General features: G+C 44.7%; 1 protein-coding gene across 1 annotated transcript in view; it reads right to left on the bottom strand.

Moving 5' to 3' along the window:
* Positions 1–13,693, bottom strand: part of QTMAN (queuosine-tRNA mannosyltransferase) — a 145,975-nt gene that overhangs the window by 114,933 nt on the left and 17,349 nt on the right. The window contains exons 2-3 of the mRNA XM_075284532.1: positions 6,660–6,827; positions 1,489–1,662 (exon numbers count right to left, since the gene is read on the bottom strand). Of these exons, the coding sequence (XP_075140633.1) occupies positions 1,489–1,662; positions 6,660–6,827 (342 nt within the window). The remainder of the gene's footprint in view (positions 1–1,488; positions 1,663–6,659; positions 6,828–13,693) is intronic.

Here is a 13,693-nt window from a genome sequence, read left to right as displayed (position 1 = left end):
GCATCTCTGCAAAATTATGCATTTTAAAAAGACTGCAGGCAGGGAATGATTGTCAGTCATGCAAATAATCACTTACTTACACTATGTGCGTTTGGTTTGGATAAAGCAAATTACCATTTGAAAATAACTCAAAAACACTCTGGGCTAAGAGCTCGCTTTAGAAATCTACAGTTTGGCCACAGCAATCCTTAACCTTTTTCTTCTCCATTTCCACTCAGCTAGTTTCAGGGGAGCCGCGCAATTGGTAAATGAAATGAACTCACGGACTCCTAGACGACTATGTATAAAGAGGAAGGAGAAGGGATAGCAAAGGGGGAAAGAAGAATTTCGGGAATACCTTGCACTTGTGTTTTGTATCAAGTAAAACTTTCATTTGCAACAGGTGGTGCGGAGGAGCATTCCCCCAACAATCCAAAAACAAGGCAGGGAAAAGGTGGTAGAGATGTAGCAGAGCGGTGGTGCTCAACCTTCTCAAGAGATAAAGTCCCAACTGAAGACTACTAAAGAGACTTGTAAACATTAAAGGGATTCTACCATTAAAATTGAATTTTTTCTCTTTGACACGTAGGAATAGCCTTAAGAAAGCCTATTCTTCTCCTTCCTTTAGATGTCTTATCCGCACCACCGTTCGGTATAAATCCCAGTTTTCGTTGGTATGCAAATGAGTTCTCTCACAGCACTGGGGGCGGTCCCTAGCACTCAAACAGCACTGGGGGTGTGCCCAATGCTGCGAGAGAACGCTCCAGCACCGCAACCATCTTCTTCAGGAACGGCCTCATAATGCGGCTTCTTCCGGTGCTGGCGGTCAAACTTCTAGGCATCGGGCAGAGCTGTCTGCGCACGCCCACGACCGCAAGAAAATTGGCCGCTTACACAGTAAGTAAGTGGCAATTTTCTTGTGGCCTGGGACATGCGCAGTCGGCTCTACCCTAGGCCTGAAGCCTAGAAGTTTGGCTGCCAACGCCAGAAGAAGACGCGTGAAGAGGCCGTTCCTGAAGAAGATGGAGGCGGCGCTGGAGAGTTCTCTTGCAGCATTGGGGACGTCCCCAGTGCTGTTTGAGTGCCAGGGACTGCCCCCAGTGCTGCGAGAGAACTCATTTGCATACCAACGAAAACCGGGATTTCTACCGAACGGAGGCGCGGAGAAGACAACTAAAGGAAGGAGAAGAATAGCCTTTCTTAAGGTTATTCCCACGTGTCAAAGAGAAAAAATTCAATTTTAATGGTAGAATCCCTTTAACAAAATAAGGCTTTGTGTGGAGCCTCAGTCAACAGTTATGTATTGGCACCTTCAGTGCCCCCACATGTAGTATAATGGCCCTGTCACGTGTAGTATAATGGCCCTGTCACGTGTAGTATAATGGCCCTGTCACTGCCCTCCGCTTATCCGTACCATAGAGGAGATTGTGGTGACTCCTTGCAGATCTACAGATCGGTGCATGCAGGTTATAGCAATCCAATAGACACAGGAGGTGAGCGGTTACCTACCGGCTGACGTCAGGAAACCTGATGGGAAAATGAATGACCCGGCACTTGGGCCTGATGAGCTGATGGAGATTCTTAGGCCGGTGATCTGGCATCAACTTCAGGAACTTGCTGATAGACGTCAGGAAAGACTCCATGTTAAAGGCGGAGTTAAACACCACAATGTCCGCCACTAAACTGGAAGATAAAATATACAAGATTGGGGAATTCTATAGGCACTTAGTAGATGTCATTTTCAATTATATAGAATTATTGTTTCTCCTTATCACAAATTATTTGGGTAACGACAGTCCACGCCCAATAATAGATAATCCCTTTAATTGATGGCCCTAAGCCCCAGGTCCCTAGCCATTTAGCTGTTGGAAGAGTCCGCAGCATTTCTATTTACTAGAACGTGATCTCACATGAAGCACAAGTGACACTCAGGGACCACCTAGGCTTCAACGGGGGTCCCACATGTTGGACTAAGGAGAGGTCATCAATCAAAAAGTAATGGAACACCCTTTTAAGATGCCGAAAATCCCTTTAAACATTAAAGGGGCTGTTTCTAGAGGATAACCCCAGTCCATACGCCTTATTATCTCATATAGACATTGTAGAGCTGGATCCCTTATACTGGCACCATCCAGAACCAGAACAAGGTGCCCAAAGTCTGAGACTCTTCCCACAATCTCCAGCAGAGACTCCATTGATGCTTAAAAAAAGGTGTAAATTTTGACATTTTTTTACTGCCATGAAATCAGAACAATAGACGTGTGCCGAGGTCATTCCTACCAAGGCTCAGGCTCTTTTTAGCTTTTGCACTTTCGGGTGCTTGTCGCGCTAAATAATATAGAATGGAAGACGTGAAGAGTTTATGATGCAATATTTATAGGGTAAGACCACTCATCCCATCCCCAAGGAAAGCACAAGATGCATTTGAAGATTGCAAGAGTATGACAATACAACCGTGAACCCAGGTCACTGTGTATTCCAAGGAGCATTGCGGATCACCGGCACCGCGCGGCCAACGTCAACTTCTGTCAAGGTGTTTAAATCACATGGCTTAGTCATAGATCACATAGGAGTCTAAGACAGATCAGTGACAGCTCCTGTGTGACCTCTAACCCCAGCCCTACAGATAGATAGGCTAGGGTCACCAGGACCTGCATATGACCCCAGCCCTGCAGATAGATAGGTTACTGTCACCAGAACCAGCATATCACCCCAGTCCTGCAGATAGATAGGTTACTGTCACCAGAACAAGCATATCACCCCAGCCCTGCAGATAGATAGGTTACTGTCAACAGACCCAGCATATCACCCCAGCCCTGCAGATAGATAGGTTACTGTCACCAGAACCAGTATATCACCCCAGCCCTGCAGATAGATAGGTTACTGTCACCAGAACCAGTATATCACCCCAGCCCTGCAGATAGATAGGTTACTGTCACCAGAACCAGTATATCACCCCAGCCCTGCAGATAGATAGGTTAGTGTCACCAGAACCAGCATATCACCCCAGCCCTGCAGATAGATAGGTTAGTGTCACCAGAACCAGCATATCACCCTAGTCCTGCAGATAGATAGGTTACTGTCACCAGACCCAGCATATCACCCCAACCCTGCAGATAGATAGGTTACTGTCACCAGAACCAGCATATCACCCCAGCCCTGCAGATAGATAGGTTAGTGTCACCAGAACCAGTATATCACCCCAGCCCTGCAGATAGATAGGTTACTGTCACCAGACCCAGCATATCACCCCAGCCCTGCAGATAGATAGGTTACTGTCACCAGACCCCAGTATATCACCCCAGCCCTGCAGATAGATAGGTTACTGTCACCAGAACCAGCATATCACCCCAGCCCTGCAGATAGATAGGTTAGTGTCACCAGACCCAGCATATCACCCCAGTCCTGCAGATAGATAGGTTAGTGTCACCAGAACCAGCATATCACCCCAGCCCTGCAGATAGATAGGTTACTGTCACCAGAACCAGCATATCACCCCAGCCCTGCAGATAGATAGGTTAGTGTCACCAGAACCAGTATATCACCCCAGCCCTGCAGATAGATAGGTTACTGTCACCAGAACCAGTATATCACCCCAGCCCTGCAGATAGATAGGTTACTGTCACCAGAACCAGCATATCACCCCAGCCCTGCAGATAGATAGGTTACTGTCACCAGAACCAGTATATCACCCCAGCCCTGCAGATAGATAGGTTACTGTCACCAGAACCAGCATATCACCCCAGCCCTGCAGATAGATAGGTTAGTGTCACCTGAACCAAACCCCGTTTTCTGGTCGTGAATTGCTGCCTCCGTTGCAGAGACGTTGTTGCTTTTCCCATTAAAACTTGCAAAAATTGCTAGGCAGATTTGCCATTCAGGACCATGTAGAAGCTAGTTAGCAATTTTGCTTGCCATCCCACTTTCCCAGTATCAGATAGGCTAATTCTGTCCCCCGTTATAATAAGCACAATGTTACGCCAGTCACTGAAGGTTAAGCAAGACAATGGGCAAAGCGGCCAACGCACAGACAACAGGGTTTTGTGACATGTGCACGCCATCATTTTTTACTTCCAACTTGCGTACATTAAGATACATTGCTGAGTGATAGCTTAGCAGCTCGTGAAAATGGTGCGGCGCTCCTGTTAAAGGTCTAGAACATTATTTAACTCCATGTGAAGCTATAACGGTTAAACTGATGCGGATATGCTTCATTGGCTATAATGGAGCAAGAGAGACGTCTTATCCTCTGAAATTTATCAAAGAGGCTCCTCACACTCCATTATACAAGATAAAGGAAGCTGACCTCTAATTTTCGCTTTTTCCACCCACTGAAGCGACTGGATTCTCACTACTGTACATCCGATGACAGGCACGACGCAGGGACCCCGCATCGAGGAAGAAGAATTTGGGGTAAACTTGGAAAATGAAAACACAACAGCTTTTCGACACATTTTCGGTGCCACCAAGGGTATAAGTGGACTGCCAATAAGGATTGGCCCTATTCAAGGACTATGGGAAAATCCAAAGATTAGGTAATTTTGAGGAGGAGTGCGGATTGGGCTAAAAAAAATATAAAAAAAACCTCTCCTACGTGAACCCCGTTCCATACCATGCTTGCACTACCCGGGCTCAAAGTGAAGCAGGTCAGCTGACCCCTGTGTCCAATCATTGGCCACGATACGTATTAGTGATGTCACTGATACCCAACATGTGACCACAGAGGCCGGTGATTGGTCCCAGGGGTCACCAGAGTCGCTTCACTTTCAGCCCGGTCAGTGCAGGCACAATATGGAACAGGGTTTGCACCTTTTTGCAGTTTATTTTATGCTATTTTGTCACTAAGGACCGTGTCCGATCGCTGGAGGTCGGATCACCAGGTGTCCCATGGATCAGAAGAACAGGGAACTGAAAGTCCCTCTAAGGCCTCCTTGTAAATGGAGCACCGGTGCACTAGTGTGACCAGTGCTAATTCACTACTATGGGACTGCTGGGACTGTAATCTCGGACACCCCATAGAAGTGTATGGAGCGCCGATGCGCGTCGTCTTCCGACCTGGCTTTCAATCTTCTACACATGCGCAATCGGGAACAAACAAGGTGAATGGTGCTCCATTCACAAGGAGGTCTTAGAGGGACTTTCTTCTCCTGATCACCGGTGATCGGACCCCTGCAATGAGACACTTTCCCTTGTCCTGTGGATAGGAAATACGTGTCCATAGTGGTGCAACCCCTGTAACCCTGCAAGGACATAAAGGTACATCCTTGCAGAGTTAAAAATGGACCACCTGCTTGAGTATATAGTCAATGGGTGATCCGGAAGCGGCTAATAAGATATATTACAATGTTTCTTACATTCACCTGTTCTAGTCATTAACCATAAAGTTGTTTTATCCAATTTAATGCAATCCTTGGGCCAGGTTCACATGTCATTGTCAGTGCCTGTGCTATCCCTAGAGGCTTCAACCTGCACACCCAGCCTTGCACATTAGCAGAGTTTTAATCACTGAACATTATGACGGCGCCGGGGTCATCGCTGCTTTCAACTGGAACAACTGGTAAATGGCAAAGAGAAGCAAAGGGGAGGCAGAGGCAGCCCTGGTAGTGCGCACAGAATCTACAGAGGGAACAAATATCTAATCCTAAGTGTAGCATATGCATTTCCCTGCAGGAATAATTAAGCGGAGAGCGGCTCTGAGGTTATAATGCCTTTAAATATGAAAGGTTAGGAGAGGGTTGCAAGTTTTCTCTGCAGCAGACGTGACATTTACATAAAAGTCAATACATTAATGTTTTCCTCCTGTATACAATTTGCATTTTTTATCTTCTCCTATAATGGCATGCACAGGTTTGCAGCCACGAAGGGGTCCGGGATTGTACTTATCATCGTGCTGGATAATCGTCTATGGTCTTCTACCTGGGCGTGGGGACTTATAGGGTTTGCATCCATTCCTCTTTGCAAAAACAATCTCATAAACATGACAAGGCTGCAACATGTGAACGCACCTTAAGGCTCTGAGTATGCAACCGTGTGCTTTGTCACTCTATGTATTATCAGGGGTTGTGTATACGGCAGCGAGTCAGGGGCAAAACTCAGGATAGGCCCTACACCTAGATCAGGTAAATGGGCCAGTGGAGGAACGAGCGGCATACAGATATCACCCATGTGTTACCCGTGCCAGTTTACCATGGACCAGCCACATACATACAGTAGTGTACATGTAGCTTTAGGTTAACAGCATTTAGTGATCTGCTTTACAGTAGTCTTGTGGCCATAGATAGTAATAGACCAGAGCTGACTTACTGAGGTCTAGGGGAGAGATTTCTAGGCATGCTCTGTGCAGCGAGGGGAAGGAAATAAGCTGTGACATCATCTATTGTCGATAGAAATTGCAGTGATGGCTCAATAATATATAGAGGTGTTATCTGCCATTGTAAACCCATCTGCAATGAAAATGAGGTCACTCCACTACTGCAGAATGGGCAAGAATCCTTCCATTATTAGGCTTGGCGGCCAGAGTGAAAATTGAAGACTATACCTTTTCTCAATAGAGTGGTATGGAATTATTTAAAAAAAAAAAAAAAGATCAAAGATTCTATATATATGTGTTTAACATAAAAATTTTGTATAAAAAATAGTCCATTTTGTGGTAAGTTTGAAACAGTAGAGAGCATACTTACCATGAGAGGATTTGGTTGTAACCGTACTGGAAATCTCGGTCTTGATTTTTTCGCACAGGGTAAACCAACTGGTTTTCATGGAAATACAAAACCTTTCTCAGTTTCCCGAGGTCGGGTCGGAGAGCGACGAGTTCAGCCAGGTTAAGCACCGCGCTGGTGAAAAGGACCCTGAAATTGAGATATTGGACAAGTCAAGGAAAGCATAAAACATAAGCTATACACATAGCAGAAGTCAAATAGTCGAAGTTTGCATTTCTACAAAAAAAAAAGTTAAAAATTATTTTTTTTTTTCATTATTTTCTGCGTCCAGATGATCTTCCCTACTCTTTCTGTTTCTATGTAGTCACTGGAGCCAATCCATGGACGGGGCGGTCATGAGCCCCAATGATGAGAGCCATGATGTCAAGGGTTCACATGTCATCTATGCTAGGGGACTGTCAGAGAGGCAGCACTGGATCACCAGGGGAAAGGAGAGGTGAACAGTGACTTGTTTTTTAATTTTGTAAAGCTTTATTTTTTATCTTTTTTTGCACACCCTTTAATAGCGGGACGACACATATAAAGGGGAATGCTGAAGATCTATCCTTGGGATAGCCGAACATGCTAACTGTATATAAATAATAGATCCTAATCCTCCATGACCATCGTGCATCATTTAGAAGCAGCTTTGTCATACAACAAAGGCCACAAATGGAAGATTTCTATTGTTAATAGATGATCTGTGGGGCTCGGAGACTATTAAACACTTCCATTTAACACCTAGCGCTAAGGACAAGGAAAGTTAAGTTTACCCTAATGCAATGCAAGGCAGAACTGTATGTCACTTGTTATTGTGTTTGACATCAACATTAATTTTTCCCCTCCGGCCACTATTTAAGCAATTGGAACAAGGTGAGGTTTATGAAGCCACAGGGCTTATCTGCAAAGAAAGGACCTGAAGTAATGTGAGGAAAAATACGGGAGAGAATGATAACTCCTGACAGCTTCTGTATCAGCATTTCCTTCCAGGAGACCAACAGCTTTATGTTCACAATTGTGCAAAATGCAGAAAAACCTTAAGGTCATCTTAAATACAGTTACTTTAATGCGAGACTATAGAAGTCATATTTACCAAGAGGAAAAAAAATAATCCCCTGACCTTAATTTACATGAAATTATTTCTTTATAAATTAATGTAATAATAAAAAAAGCAAGAAGAAAATTCAGCATCGCTGTCCTTAAAGGGGCTTTATTATGAACATAATCAGATTTAGATTTATAGACAAATGAAATGGAAACATTGTAGCAAACAGAAACAATTCAAATTTTTGCAGAATTTTAGGCCCGTTCACATCTGCATATGGGTTTCCTTTTGGGAAATCTGCTAAGGGACGACCTCTCCAAAACAGAAGTCTAGTGCCATCTAGACCATATTTTCTATGATAGAGTTAAAGGGGTTTTCCGGCCTAAAAATGTTGATGGCCTATTCTAAAAATGAGTCACCAATATCAAACTGGTGAGGATCTGACACCTGGGACTCCCATCGATCACCTACCTTAGAGTCTGAAACTCAGAAAACGCAGCTCTTTTCTCCATGTAGTGGCCAGACTTGGTACTGCAGATCAGCTTTCATTTATTTGACTAGGCGCTAAGATGCAGTGACTCAGTTCCGCCACAACATAGAGAACAGCGCTGTCTGCTTCCTGCTCCATTCTTTGTGCATCAATGAGGTTCTGGATGTCAGACCCCCTCAGACCTATGTTAAGGAAAGGTCCTCAATATTGTTCCCCGAAAAAACCCTTTCATTTTCCAATCTTGTGTGTACACTACTCTTCTTGTATACTCGGACTGAAGGAGGCCAGCGGCTAGAGATGGACGTCTGCGGTCTCTGGTCCACAGATTGGAGTGTCGACAAGGTGAGTAAAATATAGATGTGATCTATAGATCTCTATGTGACACATCAGACCTCACCTGGCAAGTAATTGTGCACCTGGAGAAGAGCTTGTGGAGCTCGAAACGCGTTGTGCAATACATTTTTGTCCAATGAAGGTCATATATTTTACTCACCTTGTCGACACTCCAATCTGTGGACCAGAGAGCGCAGACGTCCATGCCTCCTTGCTTCCATTACCGTCTGGTCCTCGGTGATCAGTCTGTGGATTCTGCAGCCACCTCACCGTCTAGGCTTCCATTGGTTTTGTGACTCATTCACAACACCTGAAGGTGAGGGACCAACTGGTCCATTTCTCCGCACATTTTTATTTCCAACATCCATTGCAAACTCATCTCCACTATAAGCACGCCCTTTTTTTGTTCACGTATATACCAGCACCATCAGCTCTGTATACATTGTCTGTATACTCCTGACCTATACAATTACACCACAATCGTCACGTCTGAAGATCAGCCAGACAGAGCCTTTTACCTTCGCAGACGACCTCCATGTCTACGATTACTAGAGCGGCGAGGAGGAAACCGTTCCAGGTTCAAACGAGATCCTGGGCGTATTATCAGCGGAGACAGAGTGTTGTTAATAAAGAGAAGAAAGACAAGGTTTCTATTTTGCACGGGACTGGTCGTCTACGAGCTTTTGAAGCTCTGGCATACTTTGTAAGTTAAGCTCATCTGGTCTGTAAATGTGCGCTTTCATGTGGTCAGCCCACGAGCCATACGTACTGCCGCACAATCACACCACTGTAGATCATCAGCGCGAGGATGCTTCGCATTTCCTTGAGACCTTTCAGCTTCAATGACTTCTGAGCAGCACGTCTGAAAAGAACCAACCAAAGGAGGAAAAAGAAAAAAAAAAAAACGCCAAGGCAGCAATCTGACTCAAACCAGATGAGGCTCTATTATAGGTTAGGCTGAAAATAATGACAATGTTAATACAAAGAGACCCCAGGATATCCTGCGACCCGACAGACTTATCTGCACAATCTCGGAAACAGATAGTAGTCATTACAGCGGCCCACCGGCCTACCACTGACAGGTCTTGTCACTAGAGTTTGGGCGTTTTGTCTTCAGATTTGGTGTTAAATCATAAGCAACACGTCTGGGGCTAAAGTGCTGACATCAATAAATGTAGGGATGAGGGGTCAACGATGTGAAAACCTTCCAAGAGGATGCCATGATCTTTCTATAAAGCCTTCTGGATTTCCTCCAGACCCAAGGCTTATCTACATGGCGGACAATGATAGGGGGGTGAAGAATGGGCAGGACTGACTTCTTCATAAATGGCCGACAGGTCCTCTATATACTACACCACACAGGACAGGTCCTCTATATACTACACCACACAGGACAGGTCCTCTATATACTACACCACACAGGACAGGTCCCCTATATACTACACCACACAGGACAGATCCTCTATATACTACATCACACAGGACAGATCCTCTATATACTACACCACACAGGACAGATCCTCTATATACTACACCACACAGGACAGGTCCTCTATATACTACACCGCACAGGACAGGTCCTCTATATACTACACCGCACAGGACAGGTCCTCTATATACTACACCGCACAGGACAGGTCCTCTATATACTACACCGCACAGGACAGGTCCTCTATATACTACACCACACAGGACAGATCCTCTATATACTACACCACACAGGAGAGGTCCTCTATATACTACACCACACAGGAGAGGTCCTCTATATACTACACCACACAGGACAGGTCCTCTATATACTACACCACACAGGACAGATCCTCTATATACTACAGCACACAGGACAGGTCCTCTATATACTACACCACACAGGACAGGTCCTCTATATACTACACCACACAGGACAGATCCTCTATATACTACACCACACAGGACAGCTCCTCTATATACTACACCACACAGGACAGATCCTCTATATACTACACCACACAGGACAGGTCCTCTATATACTACACCACACAGGACAGGTCCTCTATATACTACACCACACAGGACAGCTCCTCTATATACTACACCACACAGGACAGGTCCTCTATATACTACACCACACAGGACAGGTCCTCTATATACTACACCACACAGGACAGGTCCTCTATATACTACACCACACAGGACAGGTCCTCTATATACTACACCACACAGGACAGATCCTCTATATACTACAGTACACCACACAGGACAGGTCCTCTATATACTACACCACACAGGACAGATCCTCTATATACTACACCACACAGGACAGATCCTCTATATACTACACCACACGGGACAGATCCTCTATATACTACACCACACGGGACAGGTCCTCTATATACTACACCACACAGGACAGGTCCTCTATATACTACACCACACAGGACAGGTCCTCTATATACTACACCACACAGGACAGGTCCTCTATATACTACACCACACAGGACAGGTCCTCTATATACTACACCACACAGGACAGGTCCTCTATATACTACACCACACAGGACAGGTCCTCTATATACTACACCACACAGGACAGGTCCTTTATATACTACACCACACAGGACAGATCCTCTATATACTACACCACACAGGACAGGACCTCTATATACTACACCACACAGGAGAGATCCTCTATATACTACACCACACAGGACAGGACCTCTATATACTACACCACACAGGAGAGATCCTCTATATACTACACCACACAGGACAGGTCCTCTATATACTACACCACACAGGACAGGTCCTTTATATACTACACCACACAGGACAGATCCTCTATATACTACACCACACAGGACAGATCCTCTATATACTACACCACACAGGACAGGACCTCTATATACTACACCACACAGGAGAGATCCTCTATATACTACACCACACAGGACAGGTCCTCTATATACTACACCACACAGGACAGGTCCTCTATATACTACACCACACAGGACAGATCCTCTATATACTACACCACACAGGACAGATCCTCTATATACTACACCACACAGGACAGATCCTCTATATACTACACCACACAGGACAGGTCCTCTATATACTACACCACACAGGAGAGATCCTCTATATACTACACCACACAGGAGAGATCCTCTATATACTACACCACACAGGACAGGTCTTCTATATACTACACCGCACAGGACAGGTCTTCTATATACTACACCACACAGGACAGGTCCTCTATATACTACACCACACAGGACAGGTCCTCTATATACTACACCACACAGGACAGGTCCTCTATATACTACACCACACAGGACAGGTCCTCTATATACTACACCGCACAGGAGAGCACACAGCACAGGTAGAGGAAGCATTATAAAGCGTGTACACCTTGTGCTCATTCTCTGTATCCTGATGACTGGATATTATTTCAGCGTCTCTGTCGCGCTGGAGTATCAGAAATCTTTCCATAGTATTATCTAGTCAGTGCCAGTTATTAGCTATTTCGTTTAGCACTTCATGCCAGCTCAGCTGATTACACCCTACCAGCTAATCAGCGTCCATCACTTCTGCCCTACAGCAGTCTTAAAGATACTTTACTAAGGACATTCAAGGCCACAGGTACGTGCTGAGTAAATTATTGTATAATTATGCTAACGCTGGGATTACATCCACATCTGACAGTTTCTGCAAGATAAAGAGTTTTATGGAAAAAAATAAAAAAATAAAATGATAAATAAGAGAAACTGGAATCTGCACGTAGATTAATTTCTCTCCGGAACATGACGATCAGCGGGAAGTAACACTTCATGCCGTGGTTTGTGCAAGAGAAATGATGGGAAATATGTCCAAGCCCACCTGTTCATGTGTGCAGGGAACAAAAAATACTAAAAAATCTCATATCCTTAATAATTGAAGAATAAAAATAACTTGTACGTTGCAATCTGACAGTCATCTTCAATTTATGGCAAAAAAAAATAAAAAATAAAAAAATGGTATAAAAAAATTCCTTAAAGGAGATGCCAAGCAAATTTAAAAAATTTAATGAATGAATGAATGAATAAATAAATTTTGATAATAAATAAGTAATCGGTGATCGATTCCAAACTAAACCACTAATCCCATAGTATCTCCAGATTTCGGAGAGCGCTCCAGACACCTCTGGCCATACAGCCGGCGCTCAGCGCAGCGCAGTCACGTAATTCAAACCACCTGCATTACAATTCAATTTAATACTATTATTCCATGCAACTTTCTAGAAAACAGGCATTCCTCAAAGGAACAGACAGAAACGGTTCCAGAATTGATAGCTCTAATATCTCCTGAATGTGCCACCTGCTTTTTGTCACTTGTGAACAAATAGGCTCCTCTGTGTTACAAGTGCCGAATACGCCGAGCGCGCCGGAGAACAAGACGCTTTTCAGGCTCTTTATCACAGCAGTCAGGACGGAAACGTTTTCTTTTCTTGTCGGTTTACATAAAGGAAATTCTGATGATTCAAAGTGTGAATCGATGTAACAAATATATCTGCTTTACATGAGGACGGCGCAATACATATTCAGGAGGAAGGTTCCTCTAAGAAGCTGGAGGAAGAGAATAGTAACATATCGTGCACTACCCAAACACTGATCCGCTGGAAAATTACCAGCCTATCACCCCGCCCTGCAGATAGATAGGTTAGTGTCACCAGAACCAAAATATCACCCCAGCCCTGCAGATAGATAGGTTACTGTCACCAGAACCAGCATATCACTCCAGCCCTGCAGATAGATAGGTTAGTGTCACCAGAACCAAAATATCACCCCAGCCCTGCAGATAGATAGGTTACTGTCACCAGAACCAGCATATCACCCCAGCCCTGCAGATAGATAGGTTAGTGTCACCAGAACCAACATATCACCCCATCCCTGCAGATAGATAGGTTACTGTCACCAGAACCAGCATATCACCCCAGCCCTGCAGAGAGATAGGTTACTGTCACCAGAACCAGCATATCACCCCAGCCCTGCAGATAGATAGGATAGTGTCACCAGAACCAGCATATCACCCCAGCCCTGCAGATAGATAGGTTACTGTCACCAGACCCAGCATATCACCCCAGCCCTGCAGATAGAGAGGTTAGGGTCAATAGAATCAAACAGTGTC

This window comes from Leptodactylus fuscus, chromosome 8 (assembly GCF_031893055.1).
Source record: "Leptodactylus fuscus isolate aLepFus1 chromosome 8, aLepFus1.hap2, whole genome shotgun sequence".
Classification (NCBI taxonomy): domain Eukaryota; kingdom Metazoa; phylum Chordata; class Amphibia; order Anura; family Leptodactylidae; genus Leptodactylus; species Leptodactylus fuscus.
The sequence above is the reverse complement of the archived record's forward strand: the minus strand, read 5'-3'. Positions and strand labels throughout refer to the sequence as shown.